At 41.3% G+C, this 25,992-nt stretch overlaps 1 protein-coding gene across 5 annotated transcripts in view; it reads left to right on the forward strand.

The window, feature by feature from the left end:
- The window catches only part of Ptpdc1 (protein tyrosine phosphatase domain containing 1), a 55,886-nt gene that overhangs the window by 1,455 nt on the left and 28,439 nt on the right, over positions 1-25,992 (forward strand). For 3 of the 5 annotated variants that reach the window (XM_038334993.1, XM_038334992.1, XM_038334989.1), the window contains exon 2: positions 17,109-17,202. In XM_038334993.1, the coding sequence (XP_038190921.1) occupies positions 17,118-17,202 (85 nt within the window). In that variant the 5' untranslated portion in view covers positions 17,109-17,117. Of the gene's footprint in view, positions 1-17,108; positions 17,203-25,992 lie in introns of those variants that run through there. The other 2 variants (XM_038334990.1, XM_038334991.1) reach the window with 2 other exon arrangements.

Below are 25,992 nucleotides of genomic sequence, written 5' to 3' on the forward strand. Positions count from 1 at the left end.
AACAACAAAAAACAAGCAAAACACCAGGCTCAAGGTATTTATTGTAAAGTCACTGTGAATCACAAAACCTACGAAGAAGAGTTTGAAGACCAGAGTTTACCCATAAGACAACCAGTCTAACAAGATGACGTCATGGTCTTTATATTGCTTTATCTTTGTTAGTGATGTCTCTCATACCACATAAGTTATTCAGGTCCAAAAAATTTAGAAAATTCTCAGAGATGAGCTTGACCATCACAATTCCAAATCTGGAAAACAAATTGAAAATTATTCTGAGGATAAACTTCTAATCACTGTTCTCTTAAAAGCACATTTCAGCTGGGCGGTGGTGGCACAGGCCTTTAATCCCAGCACTCGGGAGGCAGAGGCAGGCAGATCTCTGAGTTCAAGGCCAGCCTGGTCTACAAGAGCTAGTTCCAGGACAGGCTCTAGAAACTACAGGGAAACCCTGTCTCAAAAAAAACCCAAAAAAAAAAAATAAAAAAGCACACTTCAACCCTTTTTCCAAACCCAAACCTGCCCCCACGTCCAAAGTTCTCCCCCCCCCCCCCCGTTCTGAAGGAAGCAGTATGGAGGGAAGCTATTGCGAAGTGTGCTAGAGAGAGTTTGGGAGTGCAGATTATTCTTTGAAAGACTGATTTCAAACCCTTTGTGCAAATACTCAGAGCAGTGGGACCGAGGTGAATGGTATCTCAGAAAATGGTAGTTATGTTAGGAAGGACTTTCTGAGTGGCACATCTACACAGCCTGGTTCTGGCTGCTACAAAACACTGTCTCTGGTTTGGATTTTTCTGAGAATGGGTAAGCATGAGTCTCTAGACCAGCCTTCCCGTCTGAATGCTATAATGTTTATATAGCAAGGGGAGCTGACCACCACAGATGAAGAGAAAACCCACAATCACAGGGAGGAAATTATGTCATCTTTTAATGTCTGAGTTATTTCTGTTAACTATAGTTCAGGTAATATTGTTCTGCACACACCTGTTCCACCTTGTGATTAGGACATTATCCCCGTCAACCAGCTTGCCTCACATATATGTGAATTCAGAACATCCTTTCATCAAGAAATTTTGAGTACTTACTGCATACTAGATATGATAATGGCTCAAGTGTACCTACTACAGAATTCCATAGTAAATTCCTGTGCATTTAAGAAGGACTCTGATGTTGTCTACTCATGGAAACAATTTGCATTTCAATTCATAGCTTTGCAAAGCCAGCCCTTGGTAGTTTTATTTATTGATTTATATTTATTTTTAATACCTGGTTCTAGAGATTTTAGGGATTAATTGCCTGTTTTTTAAAAAATTGTGCTGTGGCTCTGTTTTATTTTATTTTGTTTCCAATACGGCTTCCTAAGAAGTATGAAGTATAATATAATCATATTTTGTAAATAAGATGTTTTTCTTCAAAGATAAAATATACAGTTAAACTTAGAAAACATCAGTAATCAGAAAAGAGCATAAAAAATCTATAATCCATTCTTAATCTTTTGATATGTATTTGTCCACTCTTTTTTGTTTTGTTTTTTGTTTGTTTGTTTGTTTTTGTTTTTTGAGACAGGGTTTCTCTGTGTAGCCCTGGCTGTCCTGGAACTCCTTCTATAGACCTGGCTGGCCTGGAACTCATAGAAATCCCCCTACCTTTGCCTCCCAAGTGCCTCCCGAGTACCACTACCACCCGGCCCACTCTTTCATCTGTTATATGTAGAATTGAGAACATACTCTGTATTATATGTGTAAATTGTGTTATTGATATTATTGTGGTATGTATGTAGAAGTGTGGGTCCACACGTCATGGTGCACGTGTGAGATTAGAAAACAACGTCTAGGAGTTGTTTCTCTCCTTCCCTGCTGGGATCCAGGGGTGGAACGTAGATCAGCAGGCTTCAGGGGCAACCACTCTTACACCACTGAGCCGTCTTGCCAGCCTGTGTATTATGTTTTGTGATGTAGTTTTAGTCTGATGATACATGATAAATAAGTATGTTCTTTGCTCACATGACTCCAGTGTTTTGTTGCTAGAACTGGGACTAGAAGAATTCTGTTAATAAGTTACTGCACAGGACAAATTCAGAAACCTAAACTGCTGACCCAGGACCAAAAGCCTCTGCTGTTTTTCTTTCACTAATTCCTGTTCCATTTCCACTTTTCTAGTCCCAGCACGAGTCTGTTGGCACCATCCCTGAAGGAAGGCTTAGTCAGAAATACAGTCAGCACCGGAGTGTTCTTGCAGATGTAGTTGGTTCTGCTAGACATTCTTGAATCTGGAAGCATCCTGTTTATTTAAAAGGTGCTCCTATAGCTAAAGCTAGGAAGAGGTGGGCTTTATAAGTAGAAAAAGAAAAGCAAGGAGTGGAACCCAGATTGGTCGTTAGAGGTAGCTGCAGATTTAAGATGGGATTTTCTGTGTATGTCATTTCAGACAAACCAAATGCCTTCTGATTGGCTGCTGTTAACCTCCTGTTTGGAAGACTGATTCTTTACAAGTTTTTTTTTTTTTTTTGGTACCCTAACATCTAGTATAAGTGACCATTTGGGCTGGGCTTGGCCTAGTGGGCCTAGTACAAGAGCACACTCTAAAACATTGATTTCTTGCAGTTTTTAATCTACCACTCTCATTATGCCAATTGGATGTGTATACGTAGAATATATTATTCTTTTCTTCAACCACACTTCCACGCTAAGAACCAAATCCAGGGCCTGGGGCCTGTTAGACAAGTACTCTGTCAGTGAGCCATACTCCCAGCCACTAAATATTTTAACCTATCTAATGGATGGTCTTTGAATATCTACAGATATCCAGGCCATCATGAGCCTTTGAAGAAAGGGGACTAAACTAACTTTAATAAATTATTTCAATCATCTTAACAAAATAATAAAACTAAACAAATAATACAGTATAAAATGTAGAAACATAAGGAAAAGGAGCTTTTTTCCCTTCCTTTTTTTGTGTGATTTCCTGAGTGGTTTATTGAGCACAGGTGTTGAGCATGGGTTAGTGTCAGACTGCCCCATTTCCATAGTAACCAACAGGCTTGGTTACAAGCTACAAGTTGTTCCTTCATCTGTGTGAATTAGTAATCTACATTTAAAGGGAGAATTGGCTTTTCCAAACATTAAGTAACTTTGTATCAGAGTCGTGACTTAAAAAACACAAAAGTTAAATTCACAGGTTAAAAACAGCAATCTGACCGCTGCCCTGAGATGTCAGGTCTGAACCTCATCTAAATTATTTAAGCAGGCAGCACCCTTCTGGAGAGTAAAGATAAGGGAGCCTGCCTGCTTCTATATAGGTAGCTTCCATAGTGTCTTTGGCATATGAGGGTTCAGTCCCAGACTGGGTACCATGACTTAGGAGGTGACACAGGGCAGGGCCAAGCCCCACAGCCAGAGCAAGTGAGGAAAAATGGCCCTACCTGCCATTTCCAAGCTTTGGCAGCTCTCAGGTGTTTCCTGCCTGCCCAGCCCCTGCTGTGGCCAGATTGCTGGTCTTGGGCCGGAGTTTATGGTTACTGCAGACTGGCTGCTGCTCAGCTCTAAGTCCTTGTTCTCAGTCCTCAGTGACCTCAGTCTGGGGGTAGCAGGGAAGGAGGGTTAGCTTAGACCTCAGGATCAGTTGTTGCCCCTCAGCACACAGAAGAAGCCAGAGAGAGGTACAGACAGCATGGATGTGGTCTCGCTGTATAAAAGGCAGGCAGGGCACAAGTGAGGACTGTGTCCAGCTGCTGAAACATGGACTGCTGCATGACCGGCCCTTTCCTGTGCATATTCATGTTTACCTTCTATTGTACATTGATTTTTCATATTTTAGCATAATAGTATGCCTTAGTAATATAGTATTCTGCACTATAATATAATATGTATACTAAATACCAGCACATACCTTTCCCAACTCCTCTTACATGAGGTTTCCTATATGCTGATTGTCCTAATTAGATAGTTTATCATTACTGTTGTCATTTCCTGAATGCTCTTCTTTTTTCTGGTTCTTTGAGTCAGTGGCCTATTTGAACAAGCTTACCTTCTCTATGTCCTACGGAACACTATTAACGGGCTGCTGTGTCTTTCTATCTAGTAGCTGAGTAAGTTTCAGTCATGAGAGTCTAGCTTGTAAAAGTCCTATCACGCCACCATCTTAGCCTGCCTGCCTGTGCTAGGCAAGGACTGTACAGAGGCGCCGACTGTAGTTCAGTATTTGCTTTCCTGTGTGCAGAAGCTTTTTAAAAACAGACACTCAGGGCCTCAGGGGAGGGCCTTGCTTCTGTGCTCTCGGTGCTCGTTCCTGATGCACATGGGAAAAGGATTCTCATTTTGAGCCTTCTCTCTTATCTGGTGCAAATGATTATGGAAAGCACAATGGACTTGTGATCTGTGGAATTTTAAAGGGTAATGTCCATAATGATTTAAATTGGTATAAACATATGAAGGATAATTGTACTTTTAGCCCATACCTCCCATTTCTATTTTCTTAGTGATTATTATTAAATCGTGTAGACCTTCTTGACAGATAAACTCCTCAAGTTAATGAACACAAAAATAAAATTGAACTATTTTTCTCTATATTAAAATTTAGACTTCTAAATGTTTACTTTTAGAAAATTACGTTTTCTAGGTGACATCAAATTGCAGGATAAAATATTCTTCTATTGTGTAAATTAAGATGAAAGATTGAGGAAATGGCTTTATTGTTGTAAGATTTTTTTATTCTTTTGACTTTTTTGGGGGGGTACCACCCAGCTCCCAAATAAATCACTCCTTCGGGGTCTTATTCTTTCTTAAAAGTCGCCCAGCCTTAGCTTGGCTTGTTTCTAGCCAGTTTTTCTTAACTTAAATTAGCCCACCTACCTTTTGCTTCTGTGTGTTTTCCTTTTCTTACTTCTGTATATCTTACTTTCACTCCTACTCTGTGGCTGGGTGGCTGCGTGGCTGGGTGGCTGCGTGGCTGGGTGGCTGGGTGGCTGCGTGGCTGGGTGGCTGCGTGGCTGGGTGGCTGCGTGGCTGGGTGGCTGTGTGGCTGGCCTCTAATGTCCTCCTTTCTTTGCTCCCCTTTCTTTTTTAAGATTTCTCCTTCTGTTTATCCTCCTACCTGCCAGCCCCACCATCGTTGCTCCTGCTTTGCTTTTGGTTATCCAGCGCTTCACTAGGACCGTCAGGTGTTTTAAGGCAAAGAATCACAGCTTCACAGAGTCAAACAAATGCAGCATAAACAAAAGTTACACATCTTAAAATTGTATTCCCCAACACTTTGTAGGTAAAGGACTTTAGTAATCTTGGTGCTCCTATGGCAGGAGGGGAGATGGAGACAAGCAAATCATGGTAGCTCACAGATCTGGCATAATTTAGCAGTAAACAAAAGACTGTCTCAAACAAGGTAGAAGGCAAGGAACTTTACTTGAGTTTGTCTTCTGACTTCCACTCATGATTTTTGTGGTGCCCATTAAGGGCTCGAGTATTGTAAGATTGAATTGGTTTATGTGTGCCTGTAACGTGGTCTTTTTCTCTCTGAACATGTACTCGTTTGTGTATGTCCCTTTGATCTGTGTTTGTGTATGTGCTGTTTTCATACTTTGGAAAAATATACCTGCACAATGACATAATTTTATGTTATCTAAAGTTGAAAAAATGCAGAGTGGCCTGCCTTTATTCCTGTGTGTGTGAGGGGTTGTGGCTGCTGTCCAGTGATGGCAGTGTTGCACTGCTGTTCTGTCCCCGGCCTGTGCAGCCTGGCCATCAGGAGCGCTCTCAGTGGGCCTCCGTTCCTTTGACATTCTTGTCTGCTAGAGTTTTGAGCCCTTCTCTTCTTTGTAGCACTACTAGATGGTCTGGGATCATCCTCTGCTCTAGCCCTAAAACGAGTCATCTCAGCAGGGTCCTTTGTTGGAGAATGGTATTAGAAACCAGATTTGCTCTGATGTGCTCCTCACAGTTTCACTGCTTTCAGGTTACTGTGTGCAGAGTTATAAAATATATGTATACATACTAACTTGTATAAATGTAGATGCCTGTATTGTACTGATCTCCTCTTATTTGTGGTCTTGCGTTCCATGCCTTCAGTCATCTAGTTAACCATAGTTTGAAAATATGAAGTGGAAAATTCCAGAAATAAAATATTTGTAAGCTTTAAATTGCATGCCATTCTGAGCGACATGCAATCTTGCACCCTTCCACTCTCTCCTGCCCTGGACATGAGTCATCCCTTTGTCCAGTGTACCCATGCTGTGAATGCTACCCACTCATTAGTCACTATTCATAGGCTGTCACAATGAATAGGCTTGTGTTCAGAAATATAACAATACTTGCGTACCTTTGTGTAGCAGTCTAATGACTATATCACAGTTCCTGTGTCCTTCACCTCACTTCATTTAATCATGTAGGCATTGTATCATCTCACATAGTAGATTGAATATAAGAAGATATTTTGAGACAGCTACTTAACTATTAGCAGCATATTGTTAAATTATATTTTATTAGCTATTGCTAATCTTTTATTCTGCCTATTTTTTACAGTAGTCTATAGTAAATGTGTATGCATTAAAAAGAGCAGTGGGCATCTGTAGTTGTTACTGTGCATGGTTTCAGGCATTCACTGAGGAGCCTTGAGACATATCCTTACAGTAAGTGGGACTGTTCTATTAAGCTTACCAGGAATTCCCCACAGTGGGCCAGACTAATGCAGACATAGTCCACTTCTTCCTGTTTAACTGGAACTCCCTAGTCCATAGTCTCTGTTGCTGCTACATCTCTTCACCGATATTTCCTGTCTCGGTGTACATGAACTTTATTAGGATGCTAACTTGACCTCCATAAGAAACACAACCTCGTATGTGTGGCCAGTTCTTTTCCTCTCACAGTTTCCGTTCATTTCCAGAGGGTTTGTGACTTTCTCACATCTCCTTGCTGAGGCTCTGTCCTACTTTTGCACTGCAGTAAATTCCTTTGTCATAGCATGAGGTCTGTGCTGCAACCCATCTCCTTCTTGGTTGAATTTTTAAAAGTCTTGGATTTTAAAAGCCATTAGTAGGTATTCTTTGTGTTATGACAATCCATAGTTTTTGATAAGTAGATGACACAGATTTACCATGGCGCTAAGAGACAAAATAGTTTCCTGGTCCTGAAAATAATCTGTGTTGTAACTCAGCCCCCTGTCCTGAAAACCCTGGCAGAAACTGGCTACTTTTCTGTCCATGTAGTTTTTGTCTTTTCCAGAAAGTCTATAAATGTATTCATATGATATATAGCCTCCTCAGACTAGAATTTCCACTTAGCACAATCCCAGAACACATGTAGAGATCAGAGACAGCTCTCTTGTAGGATCTACCCATGTTGCTCAGATGAACAGCTCTTTCATTTTGGCCACAGAACAGCATTCCTAGTACAATGTGACATCGCGGCTGCCCTGGCTTTGTGTCGTCATATGCAGTGCTGCTGTGACGGCTCATGGGCAGGTGCTGGATGGAGTCGTCACATCAGCTGGGAACAGGGTTTCTGGACCATGCGCAGCTCTGTTAGGCACTGCCAAACGCTCTTCATTTTATTTCTCCATCAGTACTCTCAATATTTGCCAGTGTTTGATGGAGTTATTGCTGGGCTGATTTGTACACTTTAACTTCTATATTGTCATTGTACTGTGTGCACATGTGCATGCCATGGCATGTATGCAGAGGCAGAGGACAACTAGAAGTCCGTTCTCCTTCCACACGTCAGCTCTGATTGGATGTATGTTGTCAGGCTTATGCAGCATGTGCTTCTGTCTGCCAAGCCATGTCGACAGCCAGGACCTTTTGTTTGTTTTTCATTTTAACCATACTAATGTTTAGTGGTATATCATGACTTATTTTTCTCCTCCCCTATATGGAGTGTACGACCAAATACTTGTCTAAATGTTCCTGATGTAAAAAATCATTATACTGCAACTTGATTTTACTTTTTAACTTGTTACAACCAAATTTCCAGGTCATTATGTATCAGTCTGACTAAAAATGTAACTTACTTGTATTCTGTGAGTATTGCATGCAATACTTTTAAAAAAAGTTTTTAAATTATTTTTTAAGACACGATCTTTTCTCGTTTTACATACCAGTCCCAGTTCCCACTCCCTCCATCTTCTCCATACTCCTCCTCCGACCCCCCACGTCCACTCCTCAGAGAAGGTAAGGCTTCCCATGGAGAATCAACAAAGTCTAGCACACTTTGAGGCAGGACCAGTGCCCTTCCCCTATATCTAGGCTGAGCAAGGTATCCCTCCAAAGAGAATAGACTTCAAAAAGCCAGTTTCAAACAGTAGGGATAAATCCTGGTCCCACTGCCAGTGGCTGCACAGTCTACCCCAGCCATATAACTGTCACCCACATTCAGAGGGCCTAGTTTGGTCCTATGCTGGTTATCCTGCTGTCAGTCCAGAGTCAATGAGCTCCCACTAGCTCAGGTAAGCTGTTTCACTGAGTATCCCCATCATGATCTTGACCCCTTTGCTCATATTATTTCTCCTCCCTTTCTTCAACTGATCTTTAGAAGCTTAGCCCAGGGCTTTTCTGCGGGTCTCTGCATCTGCTTCCATCAGTTGCTGGAGGAAGGTTCTATGATGGCAAGGTAGTCATCAGTCTGACTACAGGGCAAGGCCAGTTTGGGCACTCTCTCCACTATTGCTTAGGGTCTTAGCTGGGGTCATCCTTGTGGATTCCTGGGAATTCCCCGAGTGCCAGATTTCTTGCTAGCCCCATAGTAGCTCCCTTAATCAAGATATCTCTTTCCTTGCTCTCCCTCTGTCCTTCCCCTGTCTTGACCATCCCATTCCCTCATGTTCTTTATTCCCCTCTCTTTCTCCCTTCCTCCTCCCATCTGCTCTCCCTTCTCCCTCCACCCCTATACTCCTAATATTCTCAGGATATCTTGTCTATTTCCCTTCACCAGGGGGATCCACGTATGTTTCTCTTAGGATTCTCCTTGTTACCTAGCTTTTCTGGGGTGTGGACTATACGCTGGTTATCCTTTACTTTACATCTAATATCCACTTAGAGTGAGGACATACCATGTTTGCCTTTCTGGGTCGTTCTCAGAATGTTTCTTTTTTTTCTAGTTCCATCCATTTGCATGCAAATTTCAAGATGTCATTGTTTTGTTTTGTTTTTACAGCTGAGTCGTACTCCATTATGTAAATGTATCACAATTTCTTTATCCATTCTTCGGTTGAGGGGCATCTGTTTCCATGTTCTGGCCACTATAAATAATGCTGCTATGAACATAGTTGAGCAAATGTCCATGTGGTGTGATTGAGCATCTTTTGAGTATAGCCCAAGAGTGGTATTGCTGGGTCCTGAAGTAGGTTGATTCCCAGTTTTCTGAGAAACCACCATACTGATGTCTAAAGTAGCTATTCAAGTTTGCACTTCCACAGCAATGGAGGCTTGTTCCTCTTACTCCGCATCCTCTCAAGCATAAGCTGTCATTGGTGTTTTTGATCTTAGTCATTCTGACTGGTATAAGATGGTTTCTAAAAGTCATTTTGACTTTCGTTTCCCTGATGGCTAAGGATGTTAAGGAGTTCCTTTAGTGTCTTTCAGCCATTTGAGAGTCTTCTGTTGAGAATTTTCTGTTTAGATCTGTACCCCATTTTTAATTGGATTGTTGCTGAGTTCTTTATATATTTTGGAGATCAGTCCTCTGGCTGATGTGGGCTTGGTGAAGATTTTTCCTCATTCAGTAGACTGCTGTTTTGTCTTATTGACTGTGTCCTTTGCCTTATAGAAGCTTATGGGACTCCTGAGTGTGTGAAAGAGTGGGTCTCTGATTCTTGTGCCTGCTCTTGGCTCTCTTTTCCTCCTGTTGGGTTGCCTTGTCCAGTCTCAATGTGAAGTTTTTGCTTCATGTTATTATATTTTATTTTGTTATGTTTGGTTGTTATCCCCTAGAAGCCGATTCTTTTTTAGTAAGAATTTCTTTTAGATCAGATCTACCAGCAAAAATTTCTCATAGGCTTTGTTTCAGCCTGAAAGTGTGTAGATTACTTCTTTTCATCGGAAAGAGTGCTTGGCTGGGTATAAAATTTTTAGTTGACTGTTTCTTTCAACACTGAAAAGTGGTCTTTCCATTTCATTTTGACTTAATCTTTTATTTATTCATTTTTATTTTATTTTTTTTTTTTAGGTAGGATTTCTCTGGTTAGCCCTGGCTGTCCTGAAACTCACTCTGTAGACCAGGCTGGTCTTGAACTCAGAGGTTCACCTGCCTCTGCCTCCCAAGTGCTGGGATTAAAGGTGTGTGCCATCACTGCCCAGCTTTGACTTCATCTTTTAAAAATTATTATTCAGAGTGATGTGGTGAGCAGGACAGGCACTTGTGCCATAGTGTGCATTGGAGATGAGAGAACACTTTATGGAGTCCGTTCTCTGTTTCAGCATTTATATGGGTTCCTAGGACCAAACTCGGTCACCAGGCCTGTGCAGCATCTTTCTTTACTCCTGGAGCTATTTCGCTGCCCTAACTTTCATCTTTTTTCTTTTCTTCCTTCTTCCCTCTCTTTTCTTTTCTTTTCTTTTCTTTTCTTCTCTTTTCTTTTCTTTTCTTTTCTCTCCCTCCCTCCCTCTCCCTTTCCTTCCTTCTTCCTTCTCTCCTTCTTCCCTCCCTCCCTCCTTCCATCCATCTTTCCCTTCTCTCTCTCTCTTTCTTTCTTTTTCTTAGAAAAGGTCACACTATGCAGCCCTACCTGACTTGGAAGTTAATATGTAGACCAGGCTGGCCTTGAACTCATAAATATCTGCCTGCCTTGCCCTTCCAAGTGCTGGGATTGAAGGTATGTGCCACCGCCGCTGGCTTGAGTACCATCTTTTTTTTTTTTTTTTTTTTTTTTTTTTATGAATCGTAAGTCAGTAACTTCTTCATGATTGCATTCTGGACTGAACTCCTCTGCTTGACATGTGTTGTCCCTTCATGTTCATATGCTTTCTGTCCTCCAGCTACCTTGAGAAGATAGTTGGCCTACTCCTGCTCCTTGTTCTGTGTGCTTACTTTTAAGAAAAGGTTTATATTTATCTTCGTGTGTGTGCATGTGTGCCTGCCTGCCAGCCTGTCTGTGTCTGTTAGTTTGTCACATGTGTGCAGGTGCCTGTGGAAGCCAGAAGAGGGCATTGGATTCTTGGAAGCTGTAGCTACAGGCAGTTGTGAGCTACTGATGGTGCAGGGAACTGAACGTGGGTTAGCTGGAAGAGCAGAAGTCTCTGTGGCCCCCAGAGTGTGCTTATTCTCTTGAAAATTTCTCCAACCCTTTGCCTTGTTCTCAGGAAGAAGGAAAGGCTAGTAAATGAGCTCAGCTTAAACCAGATGTACTGTGTGTCCTGCTGTGGAAGGTCTGACTCATTCTGGGAATCCCTAGGAGCACATTCCTGCCGTATTTTAAGTCATTCAGACTTGTAGCCCAAGCACTTGAAATGCATTTCACATATTTCCTCGTCAGGAATTAAATGGGTAAAAAGTCTCCTTATCCTTTCTAGTCTAGAAATAAGCAGTCATAAGAAAAGCAAATAACGAACCATGTTGAGCTTTTCGTGATGAATAGTAGGTGATTGAAAAAAGCTTAAAAGTCACAATGTGTGTGAAGATATGCATATATAGAAATATAATTGTTATAGTATCATATATCAATATATATTAAAAGTCACAATGTGTGTAAAGATATGCATATATAGAAATATAATTGTTATAGTATCATATATCAATATATATTAAAAGGAATATCTGAATAATAAACATGATAGCAATTCACATAATGGTGTGCAAAGAGGCATGATCTGGTACTTGTCCAAAAAGTAGCCCGTGTTTTAAGCAGTCTGGTTTTATTGACATCAGTCTGATAGCAATTTCCTAATTTCAGGCAATTTGGTTTAAGATAGAAACTTGGTAAGATCATTAATACCCAAATCTCACCCAGGAATATTAGCCAGCTTCCTGATTTAGTTGAAGATATGGAGCTTCTCAGTATATTTCATGATATTATTGGAATTGGCTTAGAAACTGTAAAATATGTTTAATGTTGACAGCTGAAGAAAGCCAGGCAGCAGTCCTCCGTGACAAACTCTTTAAATGTAAATCTGCTGTTAGGTGTGTGTAGACTTCTTGCCTGCTACAGTGGTTCTGAATATGTGAGCACCACGGAAGCCAGTTAGAGGCTCTCAGCTCCTGACCTTCTGAGTCTGAAATGAGGGTGGAGGCAAGCATTGGGTTTTTATAACATTTAACCAGTTTCTTTTTACTTATGATACTAGAAACTGTGTAAGACAAATGCTGAACTATAGTCCCCAGCCCACCAGGTCATTCTGATGGGTGCTGAGCTGGGAGTTGTCTGTCTTGATGATCTTAGAAGTGTTTGTGCCTTAATTGGAGATTGGCTCTGACCTGGAGGATAACTTGCCAGGTGCAGCTACTAGCAGGAAAAGGGGATGTGGAATAGCTTCAGCTATGGCTACCAGTTCACCGCATTTGTCTTGTCCTGAAGTATGGTCTGCAGCGTGACGTGAGCAGCGTAGCTCTCTAAAGGGTGAAATAGGGCTCCTGGAATGCTGTCTTCTGTGCTGTGTGACTTGCCGCCGGGAGCCTGGCAGTCTTCCCTAAGGTGTAGTTAAAGTGTGAGACCACAGAAGCCAGTGAAGTTAGTAGTAAACTGCCAGATAGATTGTCTTTTTAAGATGGCCTTCAGCCCTCCCTCTGAGGACTACAGATAGGACTGTTTTCATAGTGCCTCTTTTAGAAGTCGTCTTAGTCATGGTGTTTCGTGAAGACAGTGGAAAGGTAACTAATACATTAGGCCAAGGCCACAGTGAGTCACCAGACCATGAACGGGAATGGAGGAACCTTAAATGCACATTTATGTGAAGTGAAGCAGTCTATTGCAAAGGCTTCCTACTGTGTGAGCCTAGCATGCTGGAAAAGGCAGCACTGGAAAGTAGGAGTTCAGTGGTTGCCAGAAGCTAGGAAAGGGAAGGTCGAGTAGGAAGAACATCTGGGGCTTTTAAAAATGTAAATGCCCGGTGTGGTACTGTAAGGGTATACACCTTTCTAGACCTGTAGAATGCATGACAACAAAAGAGAAGCTTAGTATGAGCTTGGGACTTTGGGTGACAGTGGTGTGAGGTTCACTAGTTGTAGTCACAACTGTCCTACACTCTGTAGAAAATGTTGGTCATGTGAGAGGCTGCATTGGAAAGTGGGAAAGGGCCCGGGGTCAGATGGGAAAATGTCTTACTTTAAATCTGTTTTTCTGTGGGTTCGAAAATGCTCTAAAAACATTGTCAGGACTGGAGAGATGGCTTAGTAGTTAAGAGAATGCTCTGTTCTTGCAGAGGACCTGGGTTTAGTTCACAACACCCACATGACAGCTCACAACTGCCCACAACTCCAGTCCCAGAGGATCCAACACCCTCACCTGGCCTCTATGGGCTCCTGCATGCATGTGATGCATATATATTAAGGCACAAACACAGAAAACTTAAAATTAATAAATCTAAAAATAATTAAGTCCAGATGCTGGGAATATGGCTCATGGGCAAAGGCACTTGCTACTACTAATCCTGACAAACCTGAGTTTAATCCCTGGGATCCGCATGATAGAAGGAGAGAGCCAACACTATAAAGTTGTCCTCTGACCTCCATGTGTGTCCTGTGACTTGTGAGTACACACTAAATAAATGTAAAAAAATAAAAGTCTATTAAAAATAGGAATAACTGTTCTATCTCATGTAATAGGGTGTAATAAGGATTACATGAGATAAAAATATATAAAGGAATTGGAATAGTTTCTGACAGGGAGTGAAATAATATCATTTGGTTATTATCATGTTATGAATGAGCATAAAATATGCTTCCATTTGAGCACCATAATATTTATGTGGCTTGGATAAATTAATTTACATTCTTGAGCATCTGTGATTGTTGTCTAGAATCTTACCATACTGACTGACAGTGTAGCCCGTAAGAGTGAACACGACCTCACACATCAGAACGACAAGAGTGTAAATTAGTAATTTGTGAGTGTTATGCTCCACCAGAACTCAGACACCTTGGAAGTGGGGACAAGAAGGGATCTGCCCTTCTGCAGGTACCCAGGGTGATCCTGATGTATTCCCAAGTGGAGTGCTTGAGCTGGAAGCATGAAGGAAAGGTTAGAGCACTTGCTCATTGCAAAGTCTCTCCAAGAAATATGCAAAACACCATTGCCTCCACAACCCAGAAGAGAGAGCTGAGGTTCTTGAGTATCTCTGTGGAGTGAATTGATTATGAAGTAGAACATTACTTCCTGACTGTCGTTACCGTGTGAGTAATAGTTCAGCGCTGTACTCAAGCTTTAAGTAGTAGGTACTAATTAGTGAAATGTGTGACTAATTCTAGCAGTTGAGTCATCTGGGGGGCAGATTAGGGATGAAAGAACTGTGGGACAGAGTGAGCAAAACCCTTGTCATTGAGTCAGGAAGTTACATAAGAGTGAAATGTCAGGATTAAAATCGAAACTCTCCTTGTCCTGCAGCTAGGCATATGAGTAGGTAAGTTGTGAATGGAGCTGGCGTGTTCTTAAGACTTCTTGGAAGCTCAGCTGTCACAATTAGCAGGACAATTAGACAGGTAATGCTGAGAGTCGCTGACAAACTATTTTAAGGAAGGAGCAAAATGACGGTAGCCTAGGAAGGGAATGGAAAAAATTACAGTATTGATTTGCAAAGTGAAATACCAAGCATCTCCTTTGTGTCAGGCGTTGCTTTAGACACGTTTATACATGCATGCACACACAGTTTTTCTCTTCCTTACAACCTCTGAAAGTACACATATAATCATTCTGCAACAGAACTCAAAGCTCAGACCAGTTCATATAGATGGCAATTGAATAACTAAGATTTAAACACAGAACTCTGACTCAACAATATATTTAAATCTTGATATTTTTGATCAGCAATTATGCATAACTATACTGTTTCTATGCAAAGAAGCATACAGTAGATATTATTTCAGATATCTCAGATTTGAGTTTAAGAGATGAGTGGAGAGACTTCTGTTCCTAACACATAAATAAGGCAGATGTGTATTCTTAACTAAAATATTAGACAACCTTATAAAAAATGATTGGAAAGCAGGCAGCCCATGGCTTTGGTCTCTTAGAGATGTAAACACAATGACTTTAAGGTTGCACCAGCTGCCTCCCTGGGGACAGTTCCAGACTTGGGCTTAGAAAGGGACCAGGCCTTCCCAGAGATACATAGAGGGCTGACTCAGTGGTGCCAAAGTAGCTAGGATTTGCATAGTTAATGTCTCCCAGAGAGGGGAGGGACACCCCACCCAAGAAGATCTTCAGCTTTGCTGAACTGCAGTTTGGTGAGTACTGATCTGTACAAACCATCTGAGATCAGGAAAATACAAGTCAGGGAACTTGCCCCAAGTAGTTCTGCTCTGTCAGCTAGAATGGAAAGGCCTCTGGACACCTAGGGGCAAATCTATAGAAAAGGTTAGCCTTAGCAGTACATCTAAACTAGCCCAAAGTCAAGGCCAAGAAGGGGCAGCCCCAACAAACATTTCAAAGAAAAGTTCCAAAAAATCTTAATAATTTCTTTAATAAGAAAAAGTCAAGACCTGCTGGAAAATTAACCAGGATTTCTTTGAGGAAGGTGGATGAGAAGGGACTCAAGAGGGAAAATGAGGAGGAAGATTACAGGTGTTTGGGCGGAGAGGAAAGCTTAAGTTTCTAAAGCTGTGAGACTGAGGTACCAGATTCCCAGGTAAGGGCAGACTGACAGCCACAGTTGAGAAAGGATTCTGCGTGGTGTACTATAGGCTTAGCAGATACAAGCAGAACTGACTTTCTGTTGTCAGACATTGAAGGCCGTATACTCTGTTTCTCACATTGACTTATTATTACATATCTCAGATCTGTGAGAATTGACAATGTAACTCCCATAGTTAGACAGGCTTCCTATTCTTGTACACTATCTTTTTTTTGTTCTGGTGGAGGCTTTTTGCAGTGCAAGGGGTTGAACCCAGCCTCCAGCGTGCTAGGCTAGTGCACTGACACCAAACTATCCCCAGTCTTGATCCCCTGTATCAAAAGAGCTGTGCACTGCCAGAGCTCAGCTATTAGTGCTGCACAGCAGGCAATAGTGTTGGTTGGTTGGTTGGCTGGGGATTTTTGCTCATTTTGAGACAGTGCCTCACTTCATAGCCTCAAATTTGAGATCCTCCTCTCTGGCCTCCCTTGTGTGGTTGCCTCTTTTCGACACCACACATGTAACCACGATGACAGCCAGAGACATGTAACTAGCACATTGAATATATGGAGAATGGAGATTGTGCTTAAGAAATCACTATGATGGAAAATACTGCATTCTAAAAAACAAGAACACCCCCTTCTTCCTGCTAGAATATTTTCTCTTCCCAAGGAATCAAAATGTACCCAAGTGTGTGACTGTGAGTAAAAAAAAAATGGGCACAGAAATCAGATATGGGCAGTTTTGCATCTTCATTTTTGTGTGAATTTTCAGTATAAATTCAGGAACATAAAACATGAAGTCTAATTGTGACAAAGAAAAGCTTTCAGCAGTTTAACATAATAATTGTAAACAAAAATGTAAGAATTTCTGTATGATACTAGTATCTAGATCTGTCTTTAATTGTTTTGGTCTGTGTGATGTGTGTGCTGCAAGATGTGAGGGCACACGGAGAGGTCAGAGGACAGCCTTGGCTATAGAAAGGTATTACACTTGCCTTTTTTTAAAGTCAGGGTCTGCATACCCCTGGCTGTCCTGAACTCACAGAATTCCAGAACTCAGACTGGCTTCAAACTCACAGAGATCTGCCTGCCTTTGCCTTCCCAGTGCTGGAATTAAAGGTGTGCACCACTACCCAACTTTAGTTTACCCTTCTTTGTACTAAGTTTTCAAATAGTGCATCTGGGGATGTGGGTCAGTATTGGAGTACTGAGTTCATCATACAGAGAAGGAAGAGAAGAAGAAAGGGCCACATAGTTAATGACTGCCACATCGGGCAGCAGGTGTCTGACATGATTAGTTCAGCAATAATCTTTTTTTAAAAAAATTGATTAGTTCAGCAATAATCCTTTTTTTTTTAATTTTCCAGCAGACAACTATGGCTGCAGGAGTCTTGCCGCAGAATGAAAAGCCATATTCCACTTTGGTGAATAACAGTGGGTATGCCGCTACAAACATGGATGGTAATAATCTCTTTAGTGTACTTTGTGTCTCTGTGGAAATTAATGCTTAAAAAAAAGTAATTATGTGAAAGTATCTGAAAGAAAAAGCTCTACTTTTCACTTCAGAAGCCCAGGTCCAGGTGTTTTCCGTGACCTTTCTTTCTGTTTGGCCTGGTAGAGTTCCTTTACAAACCCTGGATAATGCTCTTGGCCTTTTGAAATAGAGATGTTAGAAGCCCTGCGTGTCTCTTGCATTGTTACCTTAAGCCGAGATTGCACGTTTGTTCCTACCTGCAAACGCCTACTGCGAGCCAGCCATTTCTTTCTTCTCCCTTCAGTGCATGCAAGAGCCACTGGCAAAGCATTCAGCAGTACTCAGGCCCACTCTGCCGGTGCTTTTGTGTGGATTTCCCTGTGGTGCCCAGGCAAGAAAGCCAAACCTACACTATTGCTGTGCCTGCCTCTCATCCGTCTACAGTTCTGAGGCAGGAAATGGATGACGTGATTCCACTCTGGCCTTCTCAGTTGTTCTAGGCAGCTTTCCTTTGGCAGAATACCTAGAAAAAAATCAGTGTAGGGGTCAGTGAGATGATGGCTCAGGAGGTAAAGGCACTTGCCACCAGGCCTGAGGACCTCAGTTTGACCCCAGAACTCCTGCACATTTGAGCTCCATACTTCTGTACCCATGGAACATAAATATTATATTAATAAAATTATAATTAATTCAAAAGAGAAAATGGTTATTTGGCTCATGGTTTCAAAGGTTTCAGCCCATGGCTAGCTGGCCCATTCCATTTGAGCCTGTATGAGGTCAAACGTCATGACAGAAATATATGGCAGAGGAAGCTGATCACTGGGTTGGGAACAAAGGCAGGAGAGGTCAGAGTCCCAGTATTTCTGTTCCAGGCATGCTCACAGTGACTGGCGTTCTCTAGCACCCGCCTCGTAAAGGTTCCACTGTCCTTCAGTAGCATCACAGACTGATGACCAAGTTTTGAGCATAGGAGCCTGGGAGGGGCATTTAAGATTTCAGCCACAATGTGGGCCTCGATGCCATCACAAGTGATAGTCAGAAGAAATGGTGAACATTTTCTTGGCAATATCTTGCAGGATTTTCTAACTGTAAAAGTTTATTTTCATGCTGTTGAATATGGACTTTGCAGATTTCTTCTCACAGTGTGGCTGAGATGATAGGAAAGTAAAGGAGGAAGCTCTGACTGCAGCTGTTGCCTTCAGTGCTTGCTGGGAACAGTCAGCTCTCAGTTCCTTGTGTTCTTACTGGAATCTGTCCATCCTAGGAGGGCCCTCTCTCACATGGAGAGAAACAGTGTTTCCCATGGCTGAAGCCCAAAGCCTTGTAGGTCCTCCATCTGTCTGCCATGTCTGGCTTTAGAGGAGCTAACACTGGGAACTGCTGTTTGTGGACACTGTCTGTGCCAATCCTCTTCCCTGCCAATTTCCTTGACCCTCAAGTGACAACAGCAAACACAGTTGACAGTGTCTATGCCATGTCCCCTCTGCATCACCTCAGGCAGCAAATGAAACAGTCACACAAGCCTCCTTCCTTCTTCCTTTCTTTATCACAGTTACCTTCTAGTGGATTTTTTTCTGGAGGGGTTCTGTTAGCTTTGATAGGGTAAACTCATTACACAGGAGAAAACTAGGGCTCCACCTACTGAATCCAGTCATCCAGGTTTCAGGGACACCTGAACCCTCTGCACTTTCCCGAATGCCCTAGGGAGGGAGACCATTTTGATCAATAAAGGAGCTGATTTTTTTTAGCTTTTCAATTGTTTTAATTGAATAATTTATTAATATTTTTCTCATATAAGTACAGCTAATTTTTAATTAGGAAGAAATCCAAAAAAATGTACTTAATATCTAACTTTTAAAAATTGCATCTCATTAAAGGTAGTCACTTATACTTTATTCTATTTTAGGGTGGAGAATAATTTTTTGAATGTTGGCTAATGAATCATTAGAAAATTTAATGTCAAGATACATGAATAAAATACTTAATTTTTGACAGGCAGTGGTGGCGCACCTCTTTAATCCCAGTACTCAGGAGGCAGACGCAGGCGGATCTCTGTGAGTTCAAGGCCAGCCTGGTCTACAGAGTGAGTTCCAGGACAAGCTTCAAAAAACTACAGAGAAACCCTGTCTTGAAAAACAAATTTAATTAATTAATAAAGAAAATAAAAAAACAAACAAACTTAATGTTTAGAGGGATAAAAACTAGCTTTCTGATGAGACAAACCTAGATTTAAATCTTGGTTGTACCACTTATAAACAACAATTCTGAACACTCTCATTAGTGCCACTCTCATTAGGGAGAACTCCTAAATCACAGAAGTACAGAGAGTAAGACAGAGGGGTTCACATCCCCCATGTTCCCGCTGACAGCTGTCACTCACGTCCTCTGCACTCACAGTGGGTGTGTATCCCTTTATTTAGTGAACACCTCACTACTCATGGTATCATCAGCTTTCTAAATAGTGTTCAGAATTCCCACTATCTCATACCTATGTCCCATAAATGTATTTACGTATCGTTTGTGTCAGGATCCAAAAGGTGTCACTATGTCGTCACTTTTTGTTAGGCATATTAAATCTGTTTTCATCTTGAATTTCACTTGTGTACTTTTATTAATAGTCTATTGGTTAAGGAAATTGGGGTTTTGAGTTTATAGAGTTTGCTACAATTTTGCCTATTATGTCTATTAGATATTTCTTATTATGAATAATATAGAGACAAATCAGAATGAGTTTTTAATTGACTAGAATATTACATGAATAGTGCAGTAGTCCTCCTTTAGATTTCCATATTCTTCCTTCTTGTGATGCTCTGAAAAACAAAAGAACTGTGTGGGTCTTAGAAGTTGGATGAAAAGCATATACGAAGACGCCGGGCGGATGGCTCTGTTGATAGCGTACTTGCCGTGCAAGCATTGAGGACCCGAATTCAATCTCCAGTTCCCAAGTTTAAAAGAAAAAAGCCAGATGTAGTGATTCAGAGTTGTAGTTCCCTTACCAGAGAGGAAGAGGCAGGGACATCCTGGCTCTCGTTGACTGGCTAGCCTAAGCCTAGCTTAGCTTAAATGATGAGCTTCAGGCCAGTGAGAGACCCTGACTCAAAGAGGTAGAAGACACTCCTAAGAATGACACTTGAGGTTGTCCTCCAGCCTGTATTGCAGATACAAACAGACAAATACACACACTCACATGAGATATATGCACACATACAGTCTTCTGTTCACCTATAGATCCCATTCAAGTTTTGTCAGCGATTCCTATAATATCCTTTAATACCTTTAATAGCAAAAAATCTTTTTTCTTTTCTTCCTTTTTTTCCCCCTTGAGACAAGTTCTTGCCATGTAGCCCTGGCTTGTCTCAAACTCTCTGTTTCTCAAGCTGTCCTTAAACTCATGTTGACCCTCCTGCCTCAGTCTCTCAAGTGCTTGATTACAGGCATTCTCCATAATATCCTGGCCTTGTAATGATTTTAAGTCTCTTTCAAAGACCTTAGGCCTTTTCTTATGACCTTATTTGTTTACCATCATGGCTAAATTATTTTGTATCATGCATCCAGGTCTGGAATGTCTGCTTTCTACTAATGGTACCTTTGAAGTTATAGTTTTGTTAGAAACCTCACAGAAGTGGCCCTCAGGTCACCCAGGATGTCATTTTGTTCTATCACTGGGAATTTTAAATTTGATCGTATCAGTAAACTAGTATCTGCCTAGATTTACCCAGTATAAATTATTGTCACTCTCTCCATTCATAGTTAATATTTCATAGAAAGACGCTTTGAAGCCGTTTAATGTCCTGTTCCTATCACCTTTGACTCAGTAGTGTTACAGCACCTGCTGGTGTTTCTCCCTGAGTTGTTACTGTGTTTGTGAGGGCATTCTGTGTAAGGAACAATCTTCGCTTCTTTGTGTGCTCAGTTATTTCAGTGTGGATTCGTATTTTGTTCAGTGGAATCTGGTCCTCCTATTTGTCTTGATGTTTCAGCTTTTCTATATTCAGACGTTCAGAATATTTGAATGTCTATCTCTGCCATTCCTGAGACACTAGTTCATTTTCTTCCATTTCTGCTCTAACTTTGAAAGCTGATATTTCTCCAAGAAGTCCTACTTCATTTTAGTGGGTAATGGCCCTTTTTAAAACCCAAATCTGGGGTGGGAGAGATAGCTCAGCAGTTAAAAGCACTTGATGCTCTTCCAGAGAACATGAATTGAGTTCCCAGAAGCCACATCAATAGGCTTTTAACGACCTGTAACTCCAGCTCAAAGGGTCAAAGGGATCTGTTGCCCTCTTATGGCCTCTGTAGGCACTTGCACTTACATGTGCGCACACACACACACACACACACACACACACAGACAGACAAAATTTAAAACAAAATAAATTCCCCCCCCCCCTTCAAATCTGGGTATGCCCGCTGCAGTTGCCCCATGTTGAGGTTCCCAAACCACTTCAGGCAAAGTTAAGAAACACACACACTCAAAATCACAGTACACCTATCAATTTTATATCATATTTAATGTGCTCCGTGTATATGTGTGTGTATATGTATAAAACTTTATATATATATATATATATATATATATATATATATATATATATATATATGGCATTGTTGCCTTCATGTCCAATCCAATATCTCTGCCATATTCTATCATTCTAGTTTTTTCCATTTTTGTAATTCACTTCTCCAAGAGTGAGAAACCTGCTCTTATCTTCACTGTGCTTACTTATTCCTTCTCTTCTAAGTCTCCCAGCCCTGCCCACTTCACCCGTCTCAGCTGATTTTCCTACACAGGGCTATAACCCCTCAGGTCACAATTTTCCCTACTGTGGGTCTGAACTCTGCTGGATAACTCTTGTTTAGGTCTACCTAGTAGATTTTTGATGACATATTTTAAATTGAGATGTTAAGAATTGTATATCCACACACAACAGAAGAATTCCAATACCCTTTAACTAGTTTCCTTTAATAGTGGCATCATGGCACTGTTGGTTAGGGTTCTGGCATTGCTACCAGGTGCTGAGCGGTTCATCTACAAGGTGACGTCTCCATGTACTTCCCAAGACTTCTGGGCACATCTTATTTTCCTGTTTTTATGACTCTGCCATCGGGAGAAGTTATCAAAATGAGGCTGCAGCCTGTGATCTTTTTCTCATCCAGCACAGCTCCCTTGAGTCTCACCCAGGCTGTGTGTATCACAGTAGTATATTCCTTTTTATTTCTGAAACATGCCATAGTGTGTCTATTCATTGACTTCCAGGCCATGTGGATTACAGTAGTATATTCCTTTTTATTTCTGAAACATGCCATAGTGTGCCTATTCATTGACTTCCAGAAAGGTTGTTTCAGTTTTGAGCTATTATAAATAAAGCTGCTCTGAATATACATGTGTAAGTTTTGTGTGAAGATGAGTCTCTATTACTATGAGATAAATGCTTGAAGAACTTCCCTCTCAGGCCATCTGATAGTTCTATTTTAATTTTATATGCAATGAGTAAACTTTTTTCAAAATGGCTATATTATTTTACTTTTTAAAAAACTGTGTGTGCATGCATATGTGTATGAATATGATGTGTGTGATGTATGCACATGTGTGTGCTGGTGCACACAGAGGCCACAGGAGGAAGCCAGGGGTCCTGCACTATCATTCTGCCTTATTCCCCCGAGGTCTAATATCGAGGGCTGATGAGGAGCAAGCCCCAGAAAGCTTCCTCTCTCTGCCACTCACCCCCATCACACTGCTGGGCTTTTAGGTTCTGTGGCTTTTAACTAAGGTCCTCATGTTTGCACCACAAGTACCCTTAACCATTGAGCCATGTCCCCAGGCTCCATTTTACTTTCTTCTAAATAATTTATTATGGTTTATAATATTTTTATTCTTTGGGAATTTCATTTCTCCCTCTGATTCCTCTCAATCAAAAGTGCTTAATATAGTTTACAATTATTTGTTTTGTATGTATATGTGTGTGCATGTATGTGCATCATGCCAATGTGCATGTGTGGAGATCAGAGAACAACATGCTTAAGTCAGTTCTTTCTTCCTGTTACGTGGTCCCAGGACGGTACTCAGTTTGTCAGGCATGGCAGAGACTCTTTACTCACTGAGTTATCTTGGGTGCCCCATTTTACTTTTTTTTTAGCAATGCATAAGAGTCCAAGTTCTGTTTCTTCATCAGTTTTAGGTATTGTTATTATTTAGCTGTTCTAGCCAGTGGAGAATGACATTTCTTTGTGGTATTTTGTTTTTACGGTGCTGGGGAACAAATGTAGGCTCTTGTGCATGCTATGTGAGCACTTCTCACTGGACTATAGCTCCTGTCCCTCTTTGTATTTCTCTATTGCAAATTGCATTTAGCTTTGGGCCAGTAAAGAACCGAGGGAAACTAATCCATCTTGGCTAATGACTGTAACTATCATGTCTGTGCTTCTCTGCCACGTGTACATTCTCCTGTGCTTAAGTCTGTGATGTCTTTTATCCCCTTCCTAGCTCAATTGTTAGTTTAAAAGAAAACAGCTTAAGGGAGGAATGGTTCATTTAAATTGATGGTTTCAGAGGATTCAGTTCGTGGTTGCTTGGTCCCAGGTACTTGGACAGAACATTGCTTGGGGTGAATGTATGGCAGAAGAGAGCTGTTCTTCTCTTACTGCCCCAGAAGGCAGAGGAAGGAAGAGCAGACTAAGAGCCCAGTATTACAGAGGCACAGCCGAAGGACCTGCTTCCTCCAGCTAGGCCATCCTTCCAGCATTTCCACAACCTCCCAAGATATGGCCACCAGCTGCAGACCAAGTGTTGTAAACATGGCGCCTCCCCTTGGCCCTTACACTGCGCTTGTCATGTGCTCGTTTCCTGTAATCTCAGCTCTCATTTCTCATGCCCCGGTTTGTGTGTGCATCGTCTCTCTTTTCTGTCTCATTGATCTGTCTGTCTCACCTCCAAGCAGAGCCATCCTGCTGTGATCACTATAGAGGACTCTTTCCATTTAATTTTCTTTTTAAATATCATTGTAGCTATGACCTGTGACTCCCAGTAAATTTTAAATAAGCTTGTATATGTCAACAACAACAAAAACAACTGGCAGGAGTTTGTTAAGAATTAAATTATATAAATGAAATTAAGGACTTTGCCATCTTTACTATATTGATTAAATCCATAAGCATAATGTCTCTACATTTATTTAATATTATTTTTATCAGAATTTTAAATCTTTCAACACATAGAATCTTGCATTTTTTTTAAAGAAGTTTATACTTGAGTGATTTTATCTGGAGCGTTTGTATATAACGTTATGTCACAGTGTCAGAAGGTTGGACACGTGGACAGGTACCAGGTTAAAGTGATAGCTCATTTGTGTGTGTCAGCTTCTTCAGAAGTTTATCAGTCACATCAGTTAATTTTTCCATAAAGCCAGTAGAAAGCTTTTCTGTTTTAAAGTTTGTTTGTTTTTAATTTCTGCCCTTGTTCTTACCCTTCCAAGGCTTGCTCTGTGTTTTTGTTTCTCATACCTTCCTTGTGACTGTGGTTGGATTGATTTGAGATCGTTCCTCTTTAAAGTGGAATAAATTTCCTTTATTACTGTCCCATGTAATTCAGTATGTTCCATTTTCATTTTGATTCAATTCTGTGTTATGTAATTTCCTTTGAGATGTTCTCTTTAATCCATAAATTAATTTATAGCTTTGATATTTAATTTCTAAGTCTTTAGAATTTTTTCCTGTTGTCTCTCTGTTAGTGATTTCTAGTTCAATTCCTTTTTTTGTTGAGAGAACATTCAAAGCTTCCAGTTCTTTTAAAAATTAATGCCAAGACATGTTATAATTATAGTCCTTAATGAATAATTTCAATGTTGCATATCTGTTGATCATTTCCTCTCATTCAAGTTGTGATTTTCTTAATTCTTGGTGTGACAAATGATTTGTTACAGATTTTTGGACCCTGCTTTTTGGTTTTTACTTTTCAGCAGTCTCCGTATGGAAGTGCAGCTTTCCTCTGCTCTGTTGACACCTTCATGGTAGAAGTGGGCAGTGCCTTGCATGGTCAGGTTGCCTTTGAATCGTGTAAGATTAGCTCCTTGAGAAATGAAGTCCTGGTCTGGCCCCACTGCCATCTAGGGTAGATGGGAGGTGACTCATGCTTTGTTGAGTTGTGGTTGAACCTCATTTCCCTGCTGTGCCTTGTGAGTCACTTTCTCACCTCCCACCCTTCTTTTCTAATGGATGCCAAGTAGAACTGGGGGCTCAGCTCCCCACTGGACCCCACTAACACCAGGTGATAGGAAAGGGAATGTAGACCAGCTTACGTCACTCCTTTCTTCTCACTGATGGAAAGTTAAGGTGGAGGAGGCTCAGGTTCCCTGGGCTCCACTGACACTGGAGACAACAGTGTGAACTAGCCCAGCCCTGCTTCATGCTTCATTGTTCAGTCTTGTTTCTACCAGGAGAATGTGTAGGTTTGTCTCCCTACTACGCCTCTCCAAGACCAAAGTTTGGGCAAGGTAGAGTACTCACCAACCATAATTTGCACTGCTTTCTTTAGTCTCCTTGATGCTGGGTGAAGATGGAGGCTCGGCTGAGGAACTGATGATAAGGAGGGAATGGCAAGCCTGTTATTGACTAGCTGTGCCATCAGGCTCCCATTAGGCCCTGCTGCAACGAAATGAGTGTAGACTGCAAGACACTGCTTGCCAGAAGAATTGCCGCATTGTCTGCTTGTGCTAGATAAGGATGGGAAAACATCTCTATCCAGCCTATCACTTTAACCCCAGCAGGCAACTCGAAGTGCC

Source organism: Arvicola amphibius, chromosome 6, assembly GCF_903992535.2.
Source record: "Arvicola amphibius chromosome 6, mArvAmp1.2, whole genome shotgun sequence".
Lineage (NCBI taxonomy): Eukaryota > Metazoa > Chordata > Mammalia > Rodentia > Cricetidae > Arvicola > Arvicola amphibius.